Here is a 27,990-nt window from a genome sequence, read left to right as displayed (position 1 = left end):
GAGGTGGGTGTCTCATCCAAATAGTCGTCAAACATTCATTTTCAAGCATATCCCTATGAAATTTTGATTTTGATATTGATAAATTAAATAACTACGAAACATATTGTTAACATCAAGTTTCCAAACAATTAAACCAATGACAAGTGAATCACAATGCTTCATATTTTAGGTCGCTTTTTATGTATATATAAATTCAAACTTAAAATAATTACTGAAAATGTGTCTCTCAAAAGGAAAAAAAAAAAAAAAAAAAGAAAGAAAATGGGAATTTTAATAAATTTTGGACTTCGTAACAGTTTCACTTGAGCACAAACTGACACACAGAGACACATTTTTTTGTATTCTTAAGAAATAGATATGGCAAGAATGATCATTGAAATATATTTCATATTTAGAGAAATCATGAATAAAAGATTCCATTATTATTTTTTAATTTGAAAATGAAGTTAAAGATGTGAAGATAAATCTACAGTGACAGTCAATTTATTCAGTCTAAAATGTGATATGATGGCCATATTAATTTACTCAAACCAAACAAAAAGAGAACTGAAAGAAAAAAAAATGCCTTCGTTATTCTGTAATTTGAGAGAAAAAAATTAACAAAGGTTATCTAAGTTAACTAACTTCCAATCAAAGGAATCAATCCATCAATATATGTCAATCACCAAGGTATTTGATTCAATTTCTATCTTTTTATTTTATGAACATGCAATATCATACATAAATGGCTGTTAAGCATTATAAGCATTATTATAATATTAATGAAGCATAAAAATATTTTTAACGCGATCATCCCCTTTGGTGTCTTAATAAAAAATCCAAAAATCAAAACAAAAAAATCTCAGTCACTGACTAAAGCAAAGATGACATGAGAAAGTGATTTGTTTATTTTTGAAAGCTTAAAAATCATTTTCAAATAGGGTTGTTAGGCTTTCTAAATCATATTTACTTTTAGTTCCAACACAAACCTTAATAAAATGGTGGTAAAGTGCAACACGCATAAAAGTGTGTTGTGAAAGTCAAAAACACAGTTTTGAATTAATAAATATGAAAATATGGCACACGATTTATGACCTACTAATCAATTACCAGCTGTCTGCTTCTTGAATGAAGAATGCGAGTTTGGTTTTTGTGGGGTTTTTTTTTATAATAAACCATTCATTTACTGTTTTTTAAAATATACCTACATTACATTCACATGACAATCTCGTAGACTTTAACTTTAACACATAATATATCTGTCTGCCAACCAAACATTCACCCAATCATGCTTTCATTAATCTCATCTATGATTTGGCTATGAATTGTTATTGTTGTTGTTATTTTTTTTTTTTTTTTTTTTTTTTTTTTTTCACTTAAAATTGATATTTATATTGTAAAGTGCCCAGAGCTTGTGTTTTACACGAGAATGAGCGCTATATAAATGTGTATTATTATTATTATTATTATCTACATAAAAAATTTCTACAACTTCTACCCATCAAATATATTGAAATAATGAGAAAATGATAATGGGCCTTACCAAAAAAAATTTAACAAATAATGGATAAACGATGTAAACAAATAAAATCACATCATTCCTTTAAATTAATTAAAAACAGAAAAGAAAGGTCAAATTTTTTAAAAATCATCTAATGGTCTTAATGATCAAGGATTAAAAACTCGTTCTTTCTCTTTCTATCTAATTGTGGCTTTTACTCCCAAAGTCACAGCACAAAAGAGAAAAGCTGACATCAGTGTTTTAAAAAGATCAGATTAATACTGTTAGTGATGTTTACTTTACTTTAGTATAAACATAAAAACCTGTTATGTCAAGAAATTTTAAACTGTATTCTCTCCAATTGTTGCATCTATGATTCAAAATGAGCTGCAGGGCTAATCTTTAAAAAAAAATAAATGGAAAAAGGAAATTGATGACAACTTTGGTCAAAAGGGACGATGCCAATTGGTGGCGAAGATTGGGTGTAAACAGGGCAACCACTGTTTGCCTCGGTTTGATAGGATTATGTATTGAAAATCATTTAGGGCTACTGTTTGTTGCCGTTAACTTTTTTTATCTCTATTTCTCTTATACCTCTGTATACTCTATTTCTTTTATACCTCTGTTTATCTATTTCTTTTATACCTCTGTATATTGTATTATAAATTACCAATCGAAGAAAATCTGCACACAAATTAAATATGTTATTGATGCTTCCAAGACCCAAGTACCAAACTAGTGAATGGCTAAAAAAAAAAAAGACATTTGTTAAGAAAACAAGCACCCATGCTTTGCTGCAAAACATCATTTGTATCACAATCCACTCCATTCTTACCCCTTCCGCATTGTAACGAGCGACAGAGAGAGAAGTAAACAGAAGGAGAAACGCTTGCTTCGAATCCTATACCGATAGTGTTTGATTGTTTTTGGGGGTTTTTTTACGTTTCAGAAAGTGAAAGCGATAGTTACATTAACAAATTGGAAATCAGGCAAAACTGCAATGAGAATGCTGTCAAGATTCATTGGTGACTTAGCAGAGATGCCGTTAGATAACAAGAATGTTGCCAGACTGAATAATCATAAGCATTACTCCTAAAATATTAATAAATCCTCATAAAGCCAAAATTTTGTTTGTTGCTTTAGGTCTCTTCCAACACAATTGAGGTTATATGAGAGACCGCTGAAACAAAAAAACAAGCAATCTAACAAAAATAGTACAAATGTAAATCAAAATCATAACCTAAAGATATCATAAGCTAAATTATAAATAACCAAGGACAAACAGGCAGAAGATTTACAGAAAAAAAAATATCCCCTGTCAAAAATACAATCACAAACCAAAGAAGCAGGATAGGCTAGTAAAGAGAAGAAGAAACGACATCACTATCGGATCGTACACCCATGCGAACATCATAGGTATATGATTCAAGGGTGATGCTCCCATCCAACCACCCGCCCAAAATTTTGCATTGTATTTTGAAGTGCTGAATCAAATAAAAAGGCATAATTGTAAAGACCTACCTACCCATCACATTGGCCATTAAAGCTTAATAATTCAGGACAGATAACTCTGAACGATACTAGCAACTGAAAACAGAAAGCTTACTGCTTGCACTGATTATAATAGCATTTGCAAATAACTGTGAAAAACTGGTGCTGATTTCTTGCTATCATCATTGATTGAGATAAATTTTCATAATTTAAAACAAAAAGAAAAAAAGAATGAATGCATTTTCACTGTTCTCATTCGTTAGATTCGTTCACTTATAGAAACCATCACGCCTTCAATTGTTTACGTATAAGTTGTCCTCATAATAGTGTTCACTGTGTTGGAAAAAAAACCTAAGGGACAGAATCAGTGACAAATTCCCTTATAATATGGTTATGGTGATTTATTCAAACTCATCAGCATTATTTTATATGCTTTAAAATGGAGACAGAAGTGGTTAATGATCAATTGGTAAAACAAAGGATAAATAAAGTAATGAAAGTAGGGTTTGATCAACTTGTTTTGTGTCCACTTTATGTTTCACGACCTTTTGTTTCAAACTCTTAGTCTTAAGAACAGAGAAGAACCGTGGGAAAAGAAGAAAATTGAAATCCATCTTGTGCCCCTGATAACTATTACTAATCTCAGTGTAACAATTGGAGAGAAAGCAGTCATGGTAAATCGAACAAGTGAATGGTACGTCCTTTACTAGAGTAAATAGTGTTTGATATGGACAAATCATTGTTTATCATACTCATCAATTAATTCCCAGTCATACTCTCACAAAAATAATTGTTTTACCTTCACATGTGATAAGTTTGCTCGTGAAAAGCAGTTTGGGGAAGCAACTGAAAATTAGACAAAGTATTATGGTGCAAATCAGGATTGAATCTGCTGGTTTGTCCAGGAAAATTAGAAGGTAGAGATGGATGATGGTGAGGAAGAGGGATATTACTCATGCTAGGAGAGGCCATGTAGGCTCTAGGGTAGGACAAAGGAATATTATGATGACTCACGTCGGTTTTGAAGTCTTGGTGTGATGAAGACATGTGCATTTCAACTGGCATTTGTATTTCAGGCCTTGACATATTCATGTGCTGTGTATTGTGACCAGCATTCTTTGCATCGAATGACGTATGCATGGTTTGAGGTATTGGATTATTATTTTGGGAGTTTATGGCTTGATCTCTGTAAGAAAACTGATCTTGCATTTGGTGCCCAGCAGCGTGAGCATCGTTTCTATTTCTTAATGAGGTTGATGACGAGGATGACACAGAGCTGGAGATGTAAGAGGAGGAAGGGACTTTACTGGTTCCAATATGTGGCAATGAATAGCTCTGCTGAGAGGAGTAAGCTGTAGCTGAGGGCCGATTTTCATCCGACACACTTGAATCATAAGGATGGTTTATTTCAGACGATGATGATGGCAGTGGTGGAGATGATGATGAGGATGATGGTTCCTTTTCATTTATTACTTGTGGTTGTTTTCCTTTAGACTGACGGACATTTTCCTCATGATCGCAATCTGTGTCTGTCTCAGAGCTGCTGCCAGAATCAGAATCTATGTTGTGCTTTCCTGATGATGATCTATTATATCTAACATTTGAAATGGACTCTGATTTACCTTGTTGAATAGGAGTATGATTAATCAAATCTTTGCTTCGATGTGTTAAGCCATGTTCAAATAGTAACTTTCTAAGCATGAAGCTCTGACCACACATGACACAAATATGAGGTTTCAAACCAGTATGCTCTCTACTATGAACTACAAGATGGTCTTCTTGACCAAATGTTTTTCCACATTCTTTACATTGAAAGTGTCCATTCAGCACCTCAACTATGTCTTCGTCTAACATTACATCTTCACTTTTGATGGTTCTAGATATATTAGTAGTTACAGAGCTGATATCTTCATGCCTTTTCATGTGCTTATCAAGGTACTCTTGATCTTTAAACATTTTCCCACATAAACCACAAAATAGAGGGCTTTCAGTTAAAACTTCTGAATCATTCATATCTGGTTTTATATGAAGAGTATAATGAGCAGTGAGGACTTCGTCAGAGGAGAACATTTTCCCACATATCTTACACATAATTGGTGCATTATCAGAGTGACAAAGCATATGAGCTTCTAAATGAGACACTCTTCCGAATTCCTTCCCACAAATATGACACTGACGGCCTGTCCTATCCTGATGAGCTGCCATGTGGCGATTTTTTTTCTTGATGTTATCAAATAACTTTCCACAAATCTCACACTGAAGATTACCATCCTCAAAGTGTGCCACATAATGTTTGAAATAGTCCATGACATCAGTAAAAATGGCAGTGCATATCTTACAATCATATCTTCCATCTTTGATGTGTATACGCATGTGAATTTTCATCACAGAAAGCTGAGAGAATTCTTTATCACAGAGTCCACATTTGTAAGGCTTTTCTCCAGTATGAATACGTAAATGAACAGACAAGACAGATGATGATCTGAAATATCTATTACAAACACCACATTGTACTTGTTTATGAACTCTTTTGTGTTTCTCTTTCTCATACTGTGTGGTAAAAGTCTCTCCACAAATGCCACACGGGTAATGAACGCCTTCTGTTCCATGTGTTTTCATATGCTGTTTAAATGCAATCCATTCTGTATATTGACGGCCACAGTCTACACATTGAAGATTTTGATCATGCATGCTGGACAGGTTGTGTACGAGGGAGTGGATGGCCAGTTTCTTGTGACTTTCAAACAACTTGCCACACACATGACAGCAGTGGTTTTTACCAACCTCATGACTTGCCATGTGATTCCGTAGACGTTGACCACTGTGGAACTGTCGACCGCACAACTGTAAAAGGAAGGAGGACAAGTTCAAGCTGTGAGTCTTTCCTGTCAAAGTGTCCTCACTTCAAATAATTACAATGAAATTAAATATTGATAACACCTCTATTCAAACAAAAGCAATTACCTGAGACAATTCAAAATGAATAACAATGACAACACTATCTACAACAATAATAATAATAATAATAATAATAATAATAATAATAATAATAATAATAATAATAATAATAATAATAATAATACAATGGGGCCTCTCTAACCAGGAAATGTCAATCGCTGCCAAAATCACTCCGATAAGCGACTTAGCCAGAAAGGTGAAGATTTCAGTTTACCTACAATACAAGCCTTGAGTACTTTGTCCCTTCTGTCATGTCAAGGCAATCTCTAGGTATAAAATGGACTGATTAAGAAGTGTAAACTTCAACAGATCTGGTCTATCAATCATAGACAGATTCATTCTTTATCTTTTCTCCTACCCATTTAACTGCAAGGCCAGTATAAGACCAGACAAGGCAAAAGACAGTGATGCAAGCTCAGGATTGAGCTAAATCATTGTCCCACCTAAATGTATGAGACTCAATTCACACCGCAGGAGACGAAAAGCAATGATACAGACGCAAAATCTTTTAGTACACATATTGAGTTGGGGTGGCTGACTGAGTAGTAGCGACTTTCGAGTGAGCGTTCCTGCTCCATTTGCATTGTTCATATTTTTCAAGGAAAAGAATTTATAAAAGTGGAAAAAAATCATCAGAATAAATGTCGGGAATCAGAAATTTTTTTTCCTGATTAGCCATATGACCTTTTCCCAATTAGAGAGATAAATTATATAGAAAAAAATTGTTCCTTAAAAATTTGTCATGATTTGCCAGGTTTACCGGTTTCAAGCTACCACTGTTATAATAATAATAATAATAATAATAATAATAATAATAATAATAATAATAGTTACTTTATTTTATAACCGTAACTTTCAAATTCATACACTTAAGCTTGAAAGTGCTTTACACCAAAATGTTTCAATAAAATGCAAAAAATGTATGCACACACACCCACAAACAAACAAAAACACTAACAAACCCTGAGCAATCACACATTTTTTTACAAAGAACTGTTCAGAAAAAAGCTAACTTAAAATATTCTATAAAACGAATTCTCTTGAAAGATGCCAGACAAAGACTAATTCTGGAGAGCAGATTAAGCCTGTTCTAAATTTGAGAAACAAATAATGCTGCATTCTAAAACTCATTTCTGTAGTTCTGTTGGTAATTGTGATCTTAATGCTAGGAAGAGAATCAGAAAATTTTAGGGTCAAGACTTAAATGTAGTGATTTCATTTTAAACTTAATTCATCTATTCCCATCTAAGCCTGTGGAACGGACGTAGAATGGACATTATGTATTCTTGTTTCCTAAATGTGAGGTGAGCTGGCAAATCCTGTTGGATGTCAGAAAAATTCAAGCCCATATTATTATATATTTAGACAGAGGCACAATTTCTGAATAAAATGCAGTTTGAATATTGTAATTATCTTAATTAGGGCCCAAGTTATTCACATTTGAATAGAGGGAGGTCAAATATTTTTTTTAATGGAGAAAATCGCTTTTTGAAGACAAGACATACGTTTTTTTATGACAAACTGTTTAAAATACAGTTACATTACCATCACAACAGCATTTGCACACCACATTCATACTCAAATATTGTGTCTGTAACACAAGCCAATGATTTTGACTTTATCCCCACCACCCCCTTATTTTTAAAGCCTTCTTCCTTCCTTAACATAACACTTTAGCAGGAGAACGTTCGTGTTCGGCTTCATCCTAGCTATTCGATTGCTCTCTCGGTTTTCTTAGTTACGACGTCATTCATGATTTTAAAATATTTTATATTGTAAATAATGATGTAAAATTGAAGAAAAATACTCCCAGTCGCATGACTTTATTGATGACACAATATTTCACACAGGAAAGTGAATGGAATGTGGGACTACTGCTTATTGCGGTTACTTGTTTTGTTTATACATGTGCACAGTAGTTTTACTGTTTCGCTGATAGCTTGTATTCACATGCACTGACTTGCACTCCAAGACGAAAAGAATGATATGTGATATGTTGGGGTTTGGTAAAAATTTCGGCTCTCAGCACTGAATTGAAATCTTCTACCTCAGAGGCATATTATATGTCAATCTCAAGGACATTTCACATCGTCAATAGAAGTCAGAGAAAAATTTAATTAAACAAACTTTTAGTTTAAAAGTATAAAATCCTTTCGCGAGAATGTGGTTGGATGGATACTAAAAGTGATGAAGTGAAAAAAACGAAAATCTTACAGATAATTACAATTTTTCACTCAAATATCTCAAAATTAGCCTGCACAGCATCTGGCGGGTTTTGCCAGATCACTTCACAAACATCAAAGGACTATGTTTCTCTTAAATTCCATATATTTACTGGTAATATTAATTAAGAGTTATTCCAAACCCTAATTCATCGTGATCACCATATAAAATTGGTGCAACACTTAATTTTGTAATAAATCCATTACTGCATTACAGCAAGAGAACATTGATTAAGAAGAAAATAAACTCTATTTCTCAGATACCAACATACCCAAGTCATATGTTTATGGTCGAGGATGAAAATTAAATAAAGAAAAAGTTGACACATGAAACATATAAATAAACTCTTAAAAAGATGGATTGAGCAACAGATAAAGGGTATTGCTAAAAAACTATCTAGAACTCTGTTCACCCATTTTCTGTAGACTCGAGGATTGAAGTACAGTCCACTCTGGATAATCGCAACACCTTGGGATCAGCGAAAATGTTGCGATTAACCGAAGTTGAGTTTCCTGTCCACTATTGCAACATTTTACACATAGGTAAACTCAAACCAGTTGTTGTAAATATTGTTCTTAGTCCACCACAAACTGAGCAATTTGATTGAAACAAAAACCATATGACAGCCCTGTATAGGTTTGTCAACCGAAAGCAGCTATGATGCAAGCCGGCATTTTATTCAGATGTGGATTAATTTTCACTCTTTTGTATTCAACATTTGTAAGAATCAAAGATATTAGTCGTGATGAGAGTCAACAAGCTCTTACCAAACTCGATCAGAATGCACAGTTGTCAATCCCAAAACAATGGATATCATAGTTCAGTCTCTCCTTACAACTGGCATTGTCTACCTGTTGTCTAGCCGCACAAACCCATTCTACAAAGCTCTGCCCTCTTTTGTCTCTATTAGAATGGTGATACACTCCTTTAGCATTAAACCCCGCAGACTCTCTATTCTTCAACCAGTCATGATTTCACCCATGATAAAATTTAATCATGAGATTTTGTTTGATTGATATCTTGAATTTGACACTTTTTGAGGTCGAAAAGTTGTTCCGATTAATCAAAGATTGTTGCAATTAACCAGTGACTTTTATAAAGAATTAATTCCGTTTCTTGGGAAATGTTGTGATTAACTGAGTTGCAATTATCCGGAGTGGACTGTAGTAAAATTTCAAGTTCATCTCAAAATAAATTCACTGCGTTAAAAAAATTTGGTATCCATACCATTAAATTTCAAAGGGGGGAAATAAAGGAAACTCATGCAAAACAAATGTCAAAAAATTAAATGGAATGTAAAATATTTGTGAACCATAAATTTTCAAATTAGTAACTTAGAACAAAATGAACTTACATTGCAAGAGAATCGTTTCCCTCCAGATTCTGTGTGCTTTGCCTTCATGTGATACAAATATGCTCTCCAATTGACACAGACCTATTGACATAAAATGAATCACATAAAAATACACAAAATTTAATCCGGAGACCATGACTATAAATTATAAATAAAGCTAAGAAAAGGAAAAACCATCTGCACTCCCATTCCTTACTCTCATTTTTTATTTACACTGATCAAAGCAGATTTGGGTAACACAACAATATCAGAATTAGAAACAACCACAGGTGAAAGTTCATAGTCATACAGGGATCATTTTGCCTGAAAGATAGACAGATGAAGCCAGTCTGCCTGAAAGAGATGCTATTTTAATTTCTTTGTGATATGTGACTTGCCATTTGAGTGCATAGCACCAATACAATGGTATTTCACCGAATTAAAAGTTAATAGTCCAGCAGTGCATTAATAATAAAAACCAGACCTACCAACATTTCCATGACGAAAAGTGTATATAGTATACCTTAAATAGGTATTTTTAGAAAGAAAAAAGTGTCTTTTATCTGCATGAATGGAATAAAAAGTACAAAAATTGTGGAGATGCATTATATAAAATTTATAATAATATACTAGCTAACCCAAATCAAAATAAAACAAACACATAGTAGTACCGTAACTCATATATGTTCACGGTTTCAAGGTTCATCTGTGACTATCTCTATATTAGTCAATTCTAATTTACCTCAAAGTGATTGAAATTCTATAAATCAAGAATGTCAAAGTATCAAAGCTTAGAAAAGTTTCTCAAAAGGAGATTAAGTAATATGAATTAAAAAATAACAATTACATAGAGCTCATATATAATTTCACATAATATATTTTTGTGGAAAAAATGAAAAGTCAGATTACCTTTCCACAAGTCTCACATGTGAAAGCTGCACGACGATCACAGTTATGCACTGGTAAGTGTCTATCCAGCTTCTCTTGAGATGCAAACATTTTGCCACATGTATTGCAACAAAAAGGTTTCCCTTTGCTATGACCAAGCATATGACTATCAAAACGACTTGGAACTCTGAAGACTTTGCCACATATTGCACAGGGATAACATGGAGATGGCCGACCTGATGCAGAGCGAGGTGAGGTATTCATTGTCTGTGACTGGTCTAATGAAGAAAGTGAAGAATTCAGGAAGGAGGCATGTTGTGCAGCTGATGAAGATTGGGGAGATGCATTCTGTTTTACCACTTTTGGAGACCATTTCACTCGTCGTGCTGCTCTTGGTGATTGCAGCTGTGTATTAGCAGCCTCATAAAGGCCTTGCATATCATCAATGTTGTTGTCCCCAAATTTTGGCACAAGAGTATCATATTTTACATTTTTAGAAGTTGAGACTTTTTTCCTTTCATTAGGAGGATTGTGTGTATTTGATGAATTAGTTCTTGTCCCTCCAACACCACCAGGAGTCTGTCCATTCATCACAGGGGGACCAAATTCTCCCTGGGCAATATGTTTTATCTGTGTTTTAGACGGTTTTCGCTTCGATCTGTTCTTTGAGAAAACCTGATCTTCAGATGGTGGTAGATCAGTCAAATTTTCATCAGCAGATTCTGGAGAGGCTGAGCCATCGTCTAGATCATCCATTTTCAACCAGTCAAAAAGATGCTCCAATACAACAGGATAATTTGTAATCAAACAAAGTGATTGCACACTTTATAATGATGCTTCATATTATGGACATCCTGCAAATAGAAAAAGTTGAAAACAGAAAATTATATTAAATTTTGACAGTTGTTAAAATTCTAATCTAAAAGTTTATATTCAGGGTTGCCAATTCAGGAGGCAAAATTTACTGAAATTTTACACAAACACATAGACCGACTCCTTTCTGAGTGCTGAAATCCAGTAAAAAGATGATATGTACTTTCTGTTTAGCAGCATACCTGCCTACTTGAGAATTTCAAATTCAGTAAGAAATACAAAATTCATCAGTAATTAATGGTCAGATTTCAGTAATACAAAAATGATAGATACACCCTTTTACATCTGTATGCCAATGGCCCCCGCGATCATAATATGCTTATTGATGACCTACTTTCGACACTGCACTGTGTCTACCGATGAGGGTAAAGTTTCTGTGTCGAGTCGATGACGTCACTCGTCACCAGCCAACGAGGCATTTTTTTATTGTAGCATGCGGTAAATAATGAAAAAAATTATTATTTTTTAATTTAACGTTGCGACCATTTGTATCAGTAATATTTCTTCTATTTCTGTAAGTCCGTAATTGTCCTTACACTTCCGTAACAATTACGGATGATGGTCCATAACAATAGGCAGGTATGTAGCAGGTGATTGGAAAATATACAGAGAGTTTATAAAATACTAAATTCCGTAAATATATGGAAAATTGTCAACCTTGTATTTTTTAATGGGTATTATTGAAGACAAATATCAAGAAACAAAACGTCAATTTGCATTAGAGCAAATTAAGTCTGGAGAAAATACTGTAAAATTCCGTAAAATGATGTAAAGAAGGACCAGTTCTTATCTGTGAAAATCCACAGTCATAAAAAAATACAACCTAAGACAAAGATAAACCTCATATCTATCAATCACAACAACAAAAAACGCTTTCTACATAACATGCGGAGGAGACATTTCAAGAGATCTTTATGAGAAAAAGTTTAAGATTACTTGTCAAAAAGGGTAAGACTTCAATAAAGATGAAAAGTTAAAAAATATTATGGTCACATTATAATCTAATAGACAGGGGGAATTATTATTAAAAGTTTCTTTTAGTTCAGTTTTAGTTTTCATTTGGTCTATGTTTGTAGTCATGAAATTTGTGATTGATTGGTTTGCTAAAGGTTGGCTATGACGGTAAATGGATGTAATGATACACAACTCCTACCCCCCATGGATCTTTTGTCAGGCGTTTATTTATTCAATTTGTCAATAGACTAGTGAAAGTTTAAAATTTCCTAATATGACCATAGTTTTGGTTCTCCATCGCAATTTTGTCGTCGAAGTATAAAAAGGCAGTGCAAAGCAGTCTGCGGGGGGGTTTTTTTGGGAGGGGGGGGGGGGTTTAATAAGGGTCAGCTCGAGGTTGGAGGATTTTTTTTTTTCTTAGGGTTAGTTATAGGTTAAAGGAATACTTGTGTTGTTTCCCTTGGTGAGAGGAGCTTACGGAAGGCCTCCCACATCCCCTTTTCTAATAGTCAAATAAGGAACACTTAATGCATTGGGTGCACAAAATGACATTCTGAAGTCTGAAGGATGTCGACTAACATTGAAACGTGGTAGAATGAGTGTTCAGTATTTTAAAGTTTAAGTTTAAAAAGTCTGATATTAGTATTAGACACCAACACCATAAAAAAACAACAAACATTAAATTACCGAAGTGGCACTTCAGACTCGAGCCTGAATAGTGTTCTGTGGCTATTCAGACTGAAACTCCATTGTACACGTGCAAAAAAATGGGGGGGGGGGGGGGGGGGCAACCCTGCAGGCAGTGGGCAGAGGGTGGAACTTATAGAGAAGTAGAAGAAGAGTTAAGAGAAATTCTGTTTTGCACACTGACTCAGCCCATACCCCTACTTCCTATGTCTCACACTATCACAATATGTCTATTCTTTGTCCTGATTTTATTTTAGACCAGTTACTTTGACTGACTTTTGTTCGTTTTGAAGAGTTTTAAAATTTTAACTCTTTTCTTGTTAATCTTTAATTGGACTTCCAATTAATTGATCGATTGACTTTCTCTTTCACGTCAAATTAAGTCAGTGGGTTACTATAATTTATAATTGAAATTGTTATTTTCATTTGCATCAATTTGATGTTAAATAAAACCAAATTAAAAACAAAACGAACAACAACAAAAAATAATATAGTCATGGGAGACTATTCAGACTGACTCCGGTCCTAATAGAATGTTGATTGCACATGCGCATTGTAATTTGAGTCCGAATAGCCATGTGAGACTATTCAGACTCAAGTCTGAATAGCTGCAGCCTTAAATTAGACTTCGTAGTTGGGAGAAAAGTCAGAGATCGAGACAAAATTTTGGGAGAGGGATTTTTCAGCTAACCTCAAATTTGATGCAGTGATAAGGTCATGATCAACTTGATCTTCGAGTACAAGACAGACTCATTGACCCATTGTGATGTGACATTCATTATCATTATGGATGGTATCATTAATCATTAGTATCATTTTGATTTGATATCTGTATAGGTCTATTTGTTAATTTGTTGAGATGCGACTCGAGTCAGTTTGGTGTCGTTCGTCAAGTATCTTATTGGCAGTGAAATAATTTGGATTACTGGAAGGGTTGTTATTATCATTAATAAGCCAACGGAGGAAAAGCAGTCAACGAGCCTAGGTTACTCATATTTGCAATGTAGACCCTTCACTGCCCTTCCTGCGCTTAGACTTAGATCCCCTCCAAACCCTATTTCATCCTTAATATTATTTGGACAGTCCAACTCTTGTAGATAGAAACATGTGCTTCGAATAAAAGTGCATACCTAACGGGGGCTGTATGATGATGAAAAATGATCACGAAACTTACCATTCTAAATCTTGGATAAACTGTTCCAGGGAAAAAACAAATTTTATTTTTGGAGGCGACAAGCAGACCGATCACACATCCGTTTGCAAGTTCGTTGGTCGTTGGCACAAGAGGGCGCTTGTTTGATCAGCTTGCTGTGCAATCCGTCTGTACGTGCGTGCGTACTATGTGTTTGCGTGTGTGTGTGTGTGTGTGTGTGTGTGTGTGTGTGTGTGTGTGTGTCAGTGTATGTGCACGCTGGTTGACTCGCTAGTGAGTGTGTTTTCCATGCATGCTGTAGCCGCTGCAGATTACCTAGCTCAAACCTATTTATAGAATTGCCTCTAAAGTGAGTCGAATTGGTATAACACCACCATCTCGAAAACAAGCCCCAATGTTCCTTCTCTCTGCCTAATTTGTACATATGACACAGAATGATAAGATAATATTACACTTCTCCAGCGTGATTTACTCTCTTTCTCTATATCGTGTCATCTCTCAATTTTACTCTCCTCTCCAGCTCGATCTTCTCCCTCTCTCTCTCTCTCTCTTCTCTCTCTCTCTCTCTCTCTCTCTCTCTCTCTCTCTCTCTCTCTCTCTCTCTCTCTCTCTCTCTCTCTCTCTTGTACACTCATACTTGCAAGTACTCAAAATACTGAATGTACTAAGGAGTATAATAATAGTAGTAATACTAATAATGATGATGGCGATAATAATAAGTATATACATGTTGTTTAATGAAATTCATTGTTTTCAATGGTGCTTATTGCTACGAGAGACAAAGAAACTACTCATATTTAATTTTATTCTCAGCCTCTGCCTTCCTTATCTCTTTATCCATTTCTCTCTCTCTCTCTCTTTCTCTCTCTCTCTCTCTCTCTCTCTCTCTCTCTCTCTCTCTCTCTCTCTCTCTCTCTCTCTCTTTCTTAATATCACATACACAGAGAGGGAGAGAGGGAAATAGACACATGCATTCCTCGTGTATGTGTATTACCATCAATTGATAGAACTGAACCTATTTGAATTATGATGATACATTACATTCCAAACGGATGAACTACCTATTGTACAAAAGGCCAAGCCAACAAACATTGTTATCAATACTATTCACTCTTTAATTTTTCCATGTATCTATCTATAATAATATGTCTGTCTGCCTATATGCTGTAGTATTTGTTTGAAAGAGAGAGTGTTTTATGACTGGTTGGAATAAATGTTATTATCATCTGATTACATTGTAAGCGGATTGAGCAATATTTGTCTCATATCATTCAATTTTTGAGTTATTTGTTAAAATTATTACAATTATATTCTTTCTTCCCACAGGTAAATAGATATTGTGTTGGAGTTGGAGACCATCAAATAGAGCAATGGCTAAATCTGAATCAGGCTTCAAATATGATGACATTAGTCAGCCGTATTACTTTGAATCAGATCATGTTGCACTGAAGGAAAATGAAGACTATAGAAATCTTCTTCACACCATTGCCTTACTGGAATCTCAAAGGCAATTGGCTGCCCAGGACATTGAGACTCTTCACAAAGCTCAAAACAAAGCTTTAGAAAATCCAATGGGTTTTGTGGAAGATCTTCAAAGGGGAAAATCTACCAAATTGCCAAGACCACAAATCATTCCATCACTCCCTGAAATCAATTGGGATAATTACACAAACAGTGTTGACTTCACATCATTTGGTAATAAACGACACATGACTCGAAACAAGAAGAATGATAATGATGGAGGTGGTGAGTTACAGTTATAATATGATAATCATGGAATCACAATTTTTAAAAAGAAAAAAGAAATTTGAGCAGCGGATCATTTTTGTCGCTTTCGTTATTGGTGACCGCTGACCTAACTTTTGAGAGAATTTTTTATTTCTTGTTCTCCCTGCTGTTCAGGCTTCTAGACCATCTCATTTTTAAATTCTTTATTTTAATGTTCTGGTGTTGCCTTGTGAAAGTTGGTTTCTTGGTAGAAGTAATTTTTTAAAATTTGAAAAGACATGCTGTGACATATGATTTAACCATAGGATAATGTTTACAAATCATCATCTGCCTTTGAGTTACAAACAGCTCAGCCTGCAACAGAAGTACTATATTATATTGATTTTTATTTTTGCATTGGCTATTATTTCAAAATACGAAATGTCTTTTAGAGGAAGAATAATATAAATCTTTAAATTCCAATTCAAATCTTTTTGTAATCACTAATTTATCCACTAAAAAAAAAATTTATTTGGGTTACCAATGAGAGTCCTAACTGTTTTCACTAAAAGAATTGTAATGTTGATGCAGTTCTGTTTTTCTCTCAATTTTTATATTTCTTTCAAAGATAATTCTATTCAATCTTACGGCTGTAATGTATGATCCCAAATTCATCTTTTCACATTGATGAAAAAGAATGGATGAGACGAGTGAAGAATGAAAATGAATTGTTGAAAAAAGTAACTTTTTTCTTTAATTTCAGGTGAGGCTGTACGGGCTTTGAAATCAAAACTTATTCAAGGGTTTGATACACCAAGTAATGACAGTGATCCTTCGGTTGTCGTTGTGAGAGGCAGAGCTAAAGACAGCAGTAAGCCAGAAACATTCAATCAATTGTGGACTGAAGAGGAGCAGCAAAGGTATTTGTTTTTAAAGTGATAGGTACAGTCACTTCGATATGTATAGTCACTTCGATATGTACAGTCACTTCTCAAATAATTCAAATACTCTTATTCTAGGAATTTGTCCAGATTTTAGAGACATTTAGATTTTCAAATTATGCATTGTTGAGTACCATTATGAAGATAGAAAATGTCTTTCACCAAATTTACCCCTCAGATTGTGAGAATAAGATTATATATAGGGCTAATACTTATTACCATTTTACACTTTGCAAGACCTCAGGTGAACTCGAGAGTGAAATTGTACTAGAAGGTTTTGTAATTATTTTTGGGGGAAAAAGAATGATTCTAGTTTTCAAAAGTTTAATTTAGGTTAAGTCTTTTTTATTCTTCTTAGAATTATCACTAATAATATGAATACGTCTAACAGACTGGAAAGACTCTTGATACAGTTTCCCCCAGAAGAAGTTGAATCCCGAAGATGGAGTAAAATTGCTGATGCCTTGGGAAACAGGACCCCTATTCAGGTAGTATATAAAAGGTAGACTTTCTCTGTCAAGAACGTTTACCTCTCTTATGTTAAACTTGCTATTTCTGTAATTGACCATAAAATTAAGTTCCACCTAAGGTGTTGCAGGGCTCTTGATAGTTCAGTTGATAAATCACTCGCTTCACAGTTGAAGTTGAGATTTTTTTTTCTGACCCCCTGTCCACCAAGCAGTTATTGGGTAGCTGGATCTGTTAGGTCTTGTGGAGAGTACTGTGCGATAGACTGGTATCCTATCAAAAGGGTAGCAAGAAATTGCTCTTGTCTGTTTCATGCTATAGAAACCGGGATAAATTCTGGCTCCATGGGCCTTATGGCTCTGAAACATGGGTGCCAGTTTTTCGGTTCATGCCGGAATTCCGGTTTCGCAATATCTCAGAGTCAAATACCTCCGGTTCCATTGTTTTGAGTAAAATAACCTAATAGCATAAAAACGTTGATGAAATAAGAGTAAAGTTAAGGCCACATTTTCAGTAGGAACATTTTCAGGTTTGGCAAAGTGTCGAGACTTTAGTTTCAGGTTCCAGCACTTCTTCCTGCTGGCACCCATACTCTGAAGGACTACCTGCTAAGGTATTGGACTCATGAGATAGTGTGAAAACATTTTTTAGTCAGCTTTATTATATTAATATCATGGTACACCATGACTGCAAGGAGTGATTTATGGGTCTTACTTATTTCAGCTTCTTCTTATCTTTCTGGTGTTGAGAGAAATGCAGTGCCTTGGTGTGGGGTAAATTGGAAGCTTGGAAGCAGTCTGTATGGTGGTATTATGCTGTCCTATAAGGTATCCTTCATATTATCACAACATCATTTTCTTCTGCCTCTGTTTCATTTGCCTGGAATTCTCAGGTGCATCTTTGGGGCAGTGTATTGGTATTCATTCCAGTCCAAACTACTTAATTTGTTTCTGTTCCATACATTGCATTACTGGGACCAGTCCATTCTTTTATTTCTTACTACAATGTATCTTCTGGGTGACCTGGACAGCTTTTGCTTAGGCACTTTTGTCGCAGTATTTTTCTTTTTTTTTTTATGTCATGCGAGTAAACATGTTTGGCATTGGTAGCATAATTTTAGATGAAGTATTCTATGTATTTGATGTCTATTATAATGAGAGATATGTTTTGCTAAAGTGAAGACAGCACTCCGGATAATCGCAACTCGGTTAATTGCAACTTTCGGTTAATCACAATATGTCCCAAGAAACGGAATTAATTTTATATTAAAGTCACTAGTTAATTGCAACAAACTTCGGTTAATCGCAACAAATTTTCGCCCTCAAAAGTTGTAAATTCAAGAAATCAATCTAACAAAATATCATGATTAAATTTCATCATGGAAGAAATCATGATAAGTTGAAAAATCGAGAGTGAGCGGGATTTAATGCTATAGTATTGTGTCACCGCTTTATTAGAGAGACAAAAGAGGGGCTTTGCAGTATGGGTTTGTGATGTAATCTGTGGCCATTAGATAGGAGGCGAGGGGGCTGGGCATAGTCTTTACAACAGGTAGACAATGACAGTTGTAAAGAGAGACTGAGCGATATCCCTTGTTTTGGATTGACAATTGTGCATTGTGATCAATGAGTTTGGTGAGAGCTATATTGTCTCTCATCACGCTGAACTATTTGACTCTTACAAATGTTAAGAACAAAAGAGTGAAAGTGAATCCAATCTGAATAAGACGCCGACCTGCATCAAAGCTGCTTTTGCTTGACAAATCTATACAGGCCTGTCATATGTTGTTTTTTTTATTCAATCATATTGCCCAGTCTGTGGTGGACTAAGAACAATGTTCACAACAACTGGTTTGTGTTTTCCTCTAATGTGTAAAATGGTGCAATAGTAGACTGGACACTCAGCTTCGGTTAATTGCAACTTTGGTTAATCGCAACATTTTCGCTGATCCCAAGGTGTTGCGATTATCCGGAGTGAACTGTATTTGTTTAGGGACTTGGGATGGGATCCAAATATACAACCATACAGATCTTGTTTATGTATATTATGAAAAATATAGGTGGCAAGACATACCCATGTCTTTCTCCTGACGGTATGAGGAAGGCCTCAATCTTGTCATTGACTGTTCTTACATACCTAATGTAGAAATTTTCCCAAATGTTTTATAGGTAGTCCCTAATCATATAGTCTTTTTTCAGACAACCCTATAATCATGAGTGACAAAAATATTTCTTTCTCAACTCCAATAGTCCCTTTGTTTGATTTTTGCTTATTTTTCCCCTTTATTAAAATGTATATTGTTTTTAAATTACATCAATAATGCTGAAAGTAAAATTGCAATTAAGTTCAAATATATATTTTCTATCTTGTCCCAGGTTGCTAGCAGAGTACAGAAATATTTTGTGAGACTTGCCAAAGAGGGTCTTCCTGTACCTGGTCGAATGCCAAATTTGGCAGCACATACACAAAGGGTAAATATTGTATAATATCTAATGATATCATGCATTTAAAATTTTCTTATTATACAGTTGGAAAATTGGAATTTTAGTAACACTAAGGCTCTGAAATCACTGGGCCACAATCGTCACCAAATTTTGCATGGTGTTTACAATTGACATGAAGATCGTTTGCGTGTATTATGAGATCGATTAGACATAGTGATAATTTTATCAAAAAATCAGATTTGTTTCGTCAAATCCCATCGAAAAAAGACACCATCATTTTTAGCACATATGGGTTGCGTGTCAACCTGCCGGTAAGTGAGTGTGACAATGAAGTGGGAGTACTTGCATGGAATCAATACCAGTTAGTGGTTCCTCTCATTATTTTGAATACAATCAAGTTCTTTAAATTTATATCAGCCATATTCTGCTCTTAACATTGGGAAATAATTCTATGATAAGTGAGTAAAATTTATGATATTAAATGCAGAAAATATCTCTCCTTGCCTACATAAAAATCTCCTTGGTTCTCTTACGAAGTGGAAAATGTATTGTCTATTTAGACAATAGAAATTGAGTTAAAGTTTTATTCAACCCCTGAATCATAAATTTTAAGTTGATCAACTTCTCATCACATTCATTGAATGTCATATATACTCTTCCTTTTTGTACAAATTCCGCCATTGTCTCTAAAATTCCGATTTTCAAAAATGATGATAATGGTAAGAATAAAAAAGAGTGAAGAGAGGGGGGGGGGGGGGGGTTCAAAAGGTGAAATTTCTATTTTATGTCTCAAATTCCTATTTTTAGGCGTTCTGATTTCACTTTTGGAATGTGAAGGGTTGGCAGGTCTGTATTTCTATGGACTGGTGGATTCCTGGTCCTGTAGATCTAAGAGTGCTCAAGAAAGTTAATTAGAGCATATAATATTGTATATATATATTATATATAAATATATATGTATATATATATTTATTTATTTATTGGGGTTTTTTATTACTAATAATATATAGCAAAAAATTGGGGACTAGGGGTCAATGTTGCTATCCAAGGGTTGTCGTTTTTCAGGAGTGTCATTATCTAGAGGTTGCACTGTATTTATTTTACTATTTGCATACAATTTTTCATGTACTCCTAAAGTTTCACTCATGTTGATTTATGGCTTGAGGGTATGACTTTATTATGAAAATGGTTTTCTTTTTTCTTTTGCGCCATTTATTATTCTTTTATGTGTCTTAAACTACCAGGGATCTCATCGACATCATCGATACAACCGCCTGTACACAAGCTCCTCCACTTTCCTGCAATCACATGTGCCTCCTGTTTGGATGGGTGAAGAAGGCGAGGATTCTGGGATTCCTTTTTCAGCTTCAGGGGCAGGCAGTTACACAGAAGACACGCCATCATTGTCAGAAATTGCAAGTCAGAAAGATGATTCCTCGGTAATTAGAGTCAAAATAATTTGTGACTACAAATATACTTATTTATAAAACATTTCAAGATTATTTAACTTCTACAACATTGTTTCAAGTGTTATCTAATGTTTTATAAATAGCTCCTTTTATCAAAAAGTTGAGCACTGTTATTTCATGGTTTTTGTTTTTATAATTTATATATATATCACTGTCATTGGTGGAAGTCTATCCATCAGTTTAATATGGACACAATTCACTTTGGTTGTAGCTCCGTAATATTGATATAAATGTGTAATTCTTTTCATTATCTTCTGTTTTTAACATAGAGAAAATAAAATAATACTACATTTGTTTTGGTTTTAGGGGAAGGATCAGGGGGTGACAACGTCAACCTCAAGAACTAAATGGGGGGGGGTTCTATATTAGGCTACCTTTGCTGTCTCTTTTATTACCTTGTCATTTGTCCCTCCATGTGGCTTTGTGCCCTTGTTCTGAATGTGTACATTTGTTTTTGTCAGGAGACTGCTCGGGGTCTTTAGCTAAGAGGAAAACAGTCGGATGAATGTTTCATTTTGAAGAATATAACTAGATATTTCCTCATGAATTGGTTATTTGGGATGAAGATGATTTTAGGCTTTCAGTATGCAGAAGTTAGTTGTAAATGTTTATTAAGTCGAAGACTGCTGACTTTCACAAAGACATCAACGCAATAGAAAAGGTCCAGAGTGTGGCTATGTGGTCTAGTGGTATTTTGCCTTAAGACCAATACAATAGGTCAGGGCTTGAGCCCTGCTCTGAATAGCACATTGTGAGTCCATGTAAAAGGCTCTTTACTCACATTCTCTCACCATAATCTTGTGTAAAAAGAGTACCGGCCATTAACAACGTTGTCTCTGTCGGAAATTAAAAACCTTACAGGCGACATTTCTTGTCTTACATGTTAAGTGTTGCCGTTGCGTAGTGACCACTTTTAAAGCACTTTGAAAGCACGTTTAGTGGATATTGCATCATAATTTAAATCAAAGAGAACAACTATGCAACGCATCACAAATGACTACTTATCACACACAAACATTACAAATCTTTTTTTATATCTATTGCTCAAAACTTTAGTGAACTACAGAAAAACGAGCAAATGACAAGGAATATTAAATTCCCACCATACATCCAACTTAGTCAAAACAAACAAGCGACATGATTAAAAATTCACCAGAAGTCATCGACACTGGATGACCCAAATTATTCAACAAAATGCTTGAAGCCTGGGGACAACTCAAGCCTATGTGTTAAGATAAACTCTCGCTTAAATTAAAATCTGAGGCTGGTTCCGATTTTTCTGCTCTACATCATTAGTAATTCAAAAAGTTTAAGATAAACTCTGTCCCCAAGCTAGTCCGGATAAGATAAACTCATCAATCTGGATTTGCCGGACTGGGATAAGCAAAGGAGTATTATCTCTCATTTCCCATCTTTTTGTCTCCTCATCGCATTGCGAAACAACACTAGCTATATTATTCGAGTGTATGGTGTGTGCAGATTCACTGAAATACACAAGAATGTCGCCACTTGACGCACACACTCACGCATGCACGTGAACATATGGGTTTTTTGCCTTTGTGTATGATGCCTTTCCTTCCCCATTGTCTCATCTTGTAGTTGCTGAAGGGTTGTTCCCCTTGTATTTTGGATGAGATAAACTGTTTTTCTGGTCCCCGGGAGTTTATCTTAAGCGGACTGCAGTGCATGTGTTCTTGTGATGTGATGTGATGTGTTATGTATAACATCTTACTGTAAACACAGACCTTTGTGTTGATCCTCCCAAAGCGTGAGGTTATGTGTATCTACAAGATGAAGTATTCTTTAAACCTTTGATTATGTTTTAATCTATGAATGGTGATATACTAATTAAGTATTTTTATCTGTGACCAACAGGATGATGAAAGCTTCCCCCCATCACTTAAAAATACTCCAGAATATAAAGAACTTCAAAAATTAAAAAGTTTCAGAAGAGAAAAAATGGCTCAAGAGAAAAGGGCTTTAACCAGACATATTGGCTTTAAGGTAAAAAATCAGTTTAACAGTATTATCTTGTGAAACCGTTATACCAAATGTTTAATAAAGTTTTGCTTTCCACAAAAGTTTCTATAAAATTGTTTTTCAGATCCATATGGGTCCTGGAACTGGATTTTATCTCATTTTTTCTATGCTGTTAAGCAGACAGTAACAAATACTAATGATCGTTTTGGATGAGATGCTAGTCTATTGTCAAGAAAACAGCTGCTTTATCACTGCCAGGTGGAGCTCTGGATAAAAAAAAAACTGTGACAGATTGGAAACCAGTCTTTTGCTTATGAGCCAATTGAACTATTGAGGCCTCCAAATGTTTCCATTGAGTCTTTAGAAATAAATTTAACTCCAACCCCAGATGCAATTAAAGTAAAGATTGTTTTCCTACATTGTATTTTGAAAAATTGACTAAATTATTTTAAAATGTGAACTGAATTGAATGTTAGTACCACAGTTTTATTTTAGTTACAGTCGAAGCTTATTAATTGGAACAATTTTTGAAGGATTAATTGAACAGAAAAGGCAAAGAAAGTTTGGTACAGCTCTGAAATTGTATTAACTTGCATGGGTTCCGATGAACCAGTAAAAATTACATTTTGGAAGTTCTGTCTTAGACAGAATTAAGCAGATGTTTTGATTAAGTGGTTCCAGTAACCGGTCTTAACTGTAATAATGGTCATAATTTTTTCTTTTAATTTTCTTTTTCAGTGTGATAACTGCGGCTGTGAACCCATTGTAGGCACTCGGTGGCATTGCATTGATTGTCCTTCTGAACTGTCATACGATTTCTGTGATGATTGCAGTGAAGTGTAAGTTTTTCATTTATTCTTACATATGTTTCCAATTTTGATGTGTTATAAGTTGTCTGTGTGAAAGCAACAGCCTTTATGCCAGGATGTAGAGCTCCAATAACAGAATGAATTGAAATCTTTGTATGAAAAATGAAAAACTGAGACTGTAGTATACTTTGAATTTTAAGACAATTTTGAATCGTCAGTAGTCTGGGATTTTTTTTCATACAAAATGTCTTCATACATCCTGGAATATCATGCTGTATTATCTATGGCAAGATTTCAGATAGATTGTTGAGTACCAAGGTAAATCTGTTCTTGTTCCTTGTTAATGTAGTATCATTTCCCTTTGGTTGAAGTTAATTTGCCAACTACCATCATAAATAACAAAAGCAATAAACACTATAACATGATATGTAAAATACAGAAAGGTCGGAGCAGACTTTGCTGGTTTGTAATCAGGATGAACAATGTAGAATAATAATTATTTTACATCATTCATCCTAACTAAATGTGATTGACCTTTACCCCTGTCTATTTTACATATCATTTTACCGTGTAAATTATTGGCTGAAAAAAAGAATTTAAATCCAAAATATCACTTAAGTATTTTATTCTTTTTTGAAGGCTGTTGTATTCAGTTTTTGTTTCACATTAGAACATTAACATTAATAACTTTCCATAGCTTTAAACAGCTTAGTGTTTACTAATATCTTATGTGTATTTTTAGCAAGCCCAGGGTTCGGGGAGAATAAAAAATGGGTATTTAGTTTTAGGCAAATCAGGCAATTCGATGATTTAGTCAATGGAGAGAAAAATAATGAACTTGATTGGAGCATACCATCGTAGGTAATCAGTGATCTCCCCTGATTATGGCCGGTTTGAAAGATTTTATTATTCTATTTATTTTGATTAATTTATTTATTTGTTTATCTATTTATTTATTTTGCTTCTATGTTCTTTAAAAAAAATTTTTTTTGCTTTAGTTTTTTATTAGTATTCTTAATGTTTGATTTTTTTTTTTTAATTTTGGAACAAAAAAAAACCCCAAATAAATTAGAAGGTGGGGGCACCCATGAGATCTCGTTGAAAACTGGATTTTGAATCCTAGCACCATTGTACCAATCCATAAGCGACGTCTATAGGATATGAGATGACCATGCCTCCCATGAATCCTTGTTCTCACGACTCATTTCTCAATGCCTGGTCAACATCTAGCAGCAAGATTTCCGTAATGTTGCGGGTCACCACCACAGTTCGTTATCACACTTGATTGACACAAACGTGTCAACAATTTATTAGTGTGGGAGGGGCATGGTGGATTGAGAGAAGGCTTTATGAGGGATGGGGGCAGAAGGGGGGGAGGGGTAGTAGTGATGGAAAGGAGAACGCTAGATGAGGGATGGGGGGCTCGTGTGAGCTAATCATTAAGCAGAATGGGAGGAGCGAACAAAAGGACAAAGTTGTTGACAGTCGATTAGGACTTCTGGGTGGAGACTTGTAGTAAGACAAAGGGACGCTTGGATGTCGGTAACTTGTCCTTTGCCATCCAATAGAAGTCAGGGGAGAGAGGGGTGGGGGGGGGGGTCTCTTTTCTTTATGTGAAACAAGACTGTCCACATTGTGAAATTGTGCCAGTTTTGGGAGATTAAAAAAAAAAACACTGTAAAGTTGTCATAGCGAGCCCTCAGGCAGAATTAGTTTTTAAAAGCGGGCATTTAGAAAATAAAATTCTGTTTTGCAGAGAAAGCAGGTACTAGGGCAAAACGGACATTTAGGCGGTCACCACTGTAGTTTGCTTTTCTTTTTGTTTTGATTGGTTGGATTGCGTTCTTGTATAAATACACTCGAGCACAGAAATCTGAAATTCGGTACAATTCCCCGTTTTAATCCCTCTATTTTGTTAGTATTGGCAACAGGAAAAATCCCGAATACTTTCCGGGGCCAACATGGAAATCTCGAACAAACTGGACATCCCTTGCAGTCCATTGAATTATTTTTGCGAATTGTTTCTGTTGAACGTAAACAAAAGATGCCATCACTCTCCCCCGTAGCGCTAAGTGTCAGTTAATATGTTACGTGTGTGTGTGTGTGTGCCATATATTGTGTGTGTGTGTTTATGTGTGTGTGTGCATGCTGAACTGAACTGGGAAATCGCGAAGCATATTTGACCAGAGTCTTATGCACACCACCCATCACTCCATCGTTACCTCACTTTATGGTAGTTAATCTGAGATGCCAGTACCATAGCATTATGGTATCCATCCCAACGACCTGTATCATTGGGATGGATTGCCTTAGGCAGTAACAAACAAATAGGGGTGGGGAAGGTGGGGTGAGAGCAATGCCCTCTCTCTCTCTTTAGCCTGCTATGGGTAAGAGGAAAGAGCGAGAGGGTGTTAAATGAGGAGTGATAGTGATAGTAGTGATTTTAGGTACCGTATTTGTAGATATTGATGTCACATGCTGAGTGTGTAATCCACAATCTGATAGGCTAGCTTTGTCTTTTTATCAAGTACATGTAGTGGGAATTGTCATTCCATTTCTGTAACTGATCAAGATTAGACACACTAAATGCAACACCAGTGAAAACTCTCTTCATAATTTTGTAAAAGATGGTCATGAAAAGGAAATTGAATTGTTCCACTGTCGACTCTTGACAAAGTTCACAATAACGGGAGTTATTATTATAATATGACTTTTATCAAGACCACCCACATTTACCTCCTTCCTATCCTCTGTAAAATACTCACCACAGAAAACTCAAAAGCACAGAAATCTCGAACAAATAGTCCTGGTCCCGGCTTGTTCGAGATTTCTGTGCTCAAGTGTAAATTTATTCCATCATATTTCAATAAATTTTGAAATTTCAATATTTTGGATGTCAATCTCATTTTGCATCAATACAGCTGAGGGAAAAAATACATCCTTCCACTTATTACTTCTTTTGTAAGTATCCGATTTATTTCACAGCCAATTTATTATAAATTTTTGATCAATATTATTGCAATATTTTTTTTCTTGATTTTCTTCTCTCCTGCTTCAGTCCCTTCGAACAAGAAATACATAATTCTAGCCACAGACTTCAGCCAGTTACCACACCGTGTTTGGACACAGACTACATGAGCTTCACCAAATATGACTATAACTACCTGGATTCAAACTACATGCCTGCAAATTGATTGGTTCTTTTCATTGACATTAAAAGAATATTCATAAATTTTGGTTTCTTGATTTTATTTAGGATTTTTTTTTCTTTTAATAATAATAATCTATTATGAAAGGGGAGCTATGTCACGTGACTGCAAAATAAAGCCTGTTTATTGTATATTATTTAGGAAAGCTCCTATTTTTTAAGACTAAAAAGCTACTTAAAATTAAAAGGAATGTGATATAGATTGGCATTCTGTAGTGTGCTACATGGCAATCCACTATTTATTTAGTGCTGGACTATTTCGTAATGAGGGCTTTTCTTGTAATGGTTATGATGGTGATGATGATGATGATGATAAAAATATTAATCTTATACTAATGGATGTAAGATCACATGCCTTTCAAACAAGGAACTCTTAAAGGATATTTTACAGGACATTGAAAAATTCCATAAGTTAAGAGGTATTAATCAGTCTCAATGACATTAATTTCCGGTTCTAGACAGATACCATGAGATTAGGCAGGTAGTTTGCAAAGACAAGATGACAGTTAAGACAGTCTCCTTATAGTGAATGATTTTGGAGAGCATTTATCTTATTATCCTGTTGGAACCAAGCAAAGGTCATATCAGGCATTCCCAGTACCAGTGACGGTACCCTGAAATGCTGGTATGTCAGGGCTAGACTTCATCACTGACCTCAAGTCACTCAGAACCAAGTACCTAGAATCATTCCTAGTCAGACAAAAAAAAAAAAGAGGAAAAGTGATTTATAGTTGTATTTTTGGTAAGATGGTGATGATAAAAAGAGATATAAATCAATGGAACACGAAACACAGCTTATTCGTTTTCTATTTACAACGGAAGACGTTGCTCTTTTTACCAAAGGTTTCATACAGTCACAAGAGTTACAAAAGTGACTCGTCATTCGTACATTCATTCATTCATCATTAATTTCTTAATACATTA

The 27,990-nt window shown here is 34.9% G+C and overlaps 2 protein-coding genes across 4 annotated transcripts in view; one reads left to right on the top strand and one right to left on the bottom strand.

Annotated features, from left to right (window-relative positions):
- LOC144966182 (uncharacterized) overlaps positions 1-14,155 on the bottom strand; it is a 40,408-nt gene extending 26,253 nt beyond the window's left edge. Inside the window, exons 1-4 of the mRNA XM_078902335.1 lie at positions 14,062-14,155; positions 10,395-11,227; positions 9,507-9,587; positions 3,986-5,815 (exon numbers count right to left, since the gene is read on the bottom strand). Coding sequence (XP_078758461.1) covers positions 3,986-5,815; positions 9,507-9,587; positions 10,395-11,129 — 2,646 coding nt within the window. The 5' untranslated portion in view covers positions 11,130-11,227; positions 14,062-14,155. The remainder of the gene's footprint in view (positions 1-3,985; positions 5,816-9,506; positions 9,588-10,394; positions 11,228-14,061) is intronic.
- On the top strand, positions 13,855-27,090 carry LOC144966185 (ZZ-type zinc finger-containing protein 3-like). 3 transcript variants are annotated; one of them, XM_078902342.1, is made up of 9 exons: positions 13,855-13,872; positions 15,367-15,786; positions 16,511-16,667; positions 17,080-17,176; positions 19,532-19,627; positions 20,845-21,039; positions 22,945-23,073; positions 23,788-23,888; positions 26,917-27,090. In XM_078902342.1, exons 2-9 carry the CDS (start codon positions 15,411-15,413, stop codon positions 27,050-27,052), a joined length of 1,287 nt encoding a protein of 428 aa, XP_078758468.1. In that variant the 5' UTR covers positions 13,855-13,872; positions 15,367-15,410; the 3' UTR covers positions 27,053-27,090. The 3 variants fall into 3 exon arrangements, with proteins under 3 accessions (XP_078758468.1, XP_078758467.1, XP_078758466.1); XM_078902341.1 differs by lacking the exon at positions 13,855-13,872 and adding an exon at positions 14,080-14,210; XM_078902340.1 differs by lacking the exon at positions 13,855-13,872 and adding an exon at positions 14,179-14,389.
- The last annotated feature ends 900 nt before the right edge of the window (positions 27,091-27,990 follow it).

The sequence above is a fragment of the Berghia stephanieae genome, chromosome 2 (assembly GCF_034508935.2).
Source record: "Berghia stephanieae isolate SIO BIC M18660-M18661 chromosome 2, UCSD_Bste_1.3, whole genome shotgun sequence".
Taxonomy (NCBI): Eukaryota; Metazoa; Mollusca; class Gastropoda; order Nudibranchia; family Aeolidiidae; genus Berghia; species Berghia stephanieae.
The sequence above is the reverse complement of the archived record's forward strand: the minus strand, read 5'-3'. Positions and strand labels throughout refer to the sequence as shown.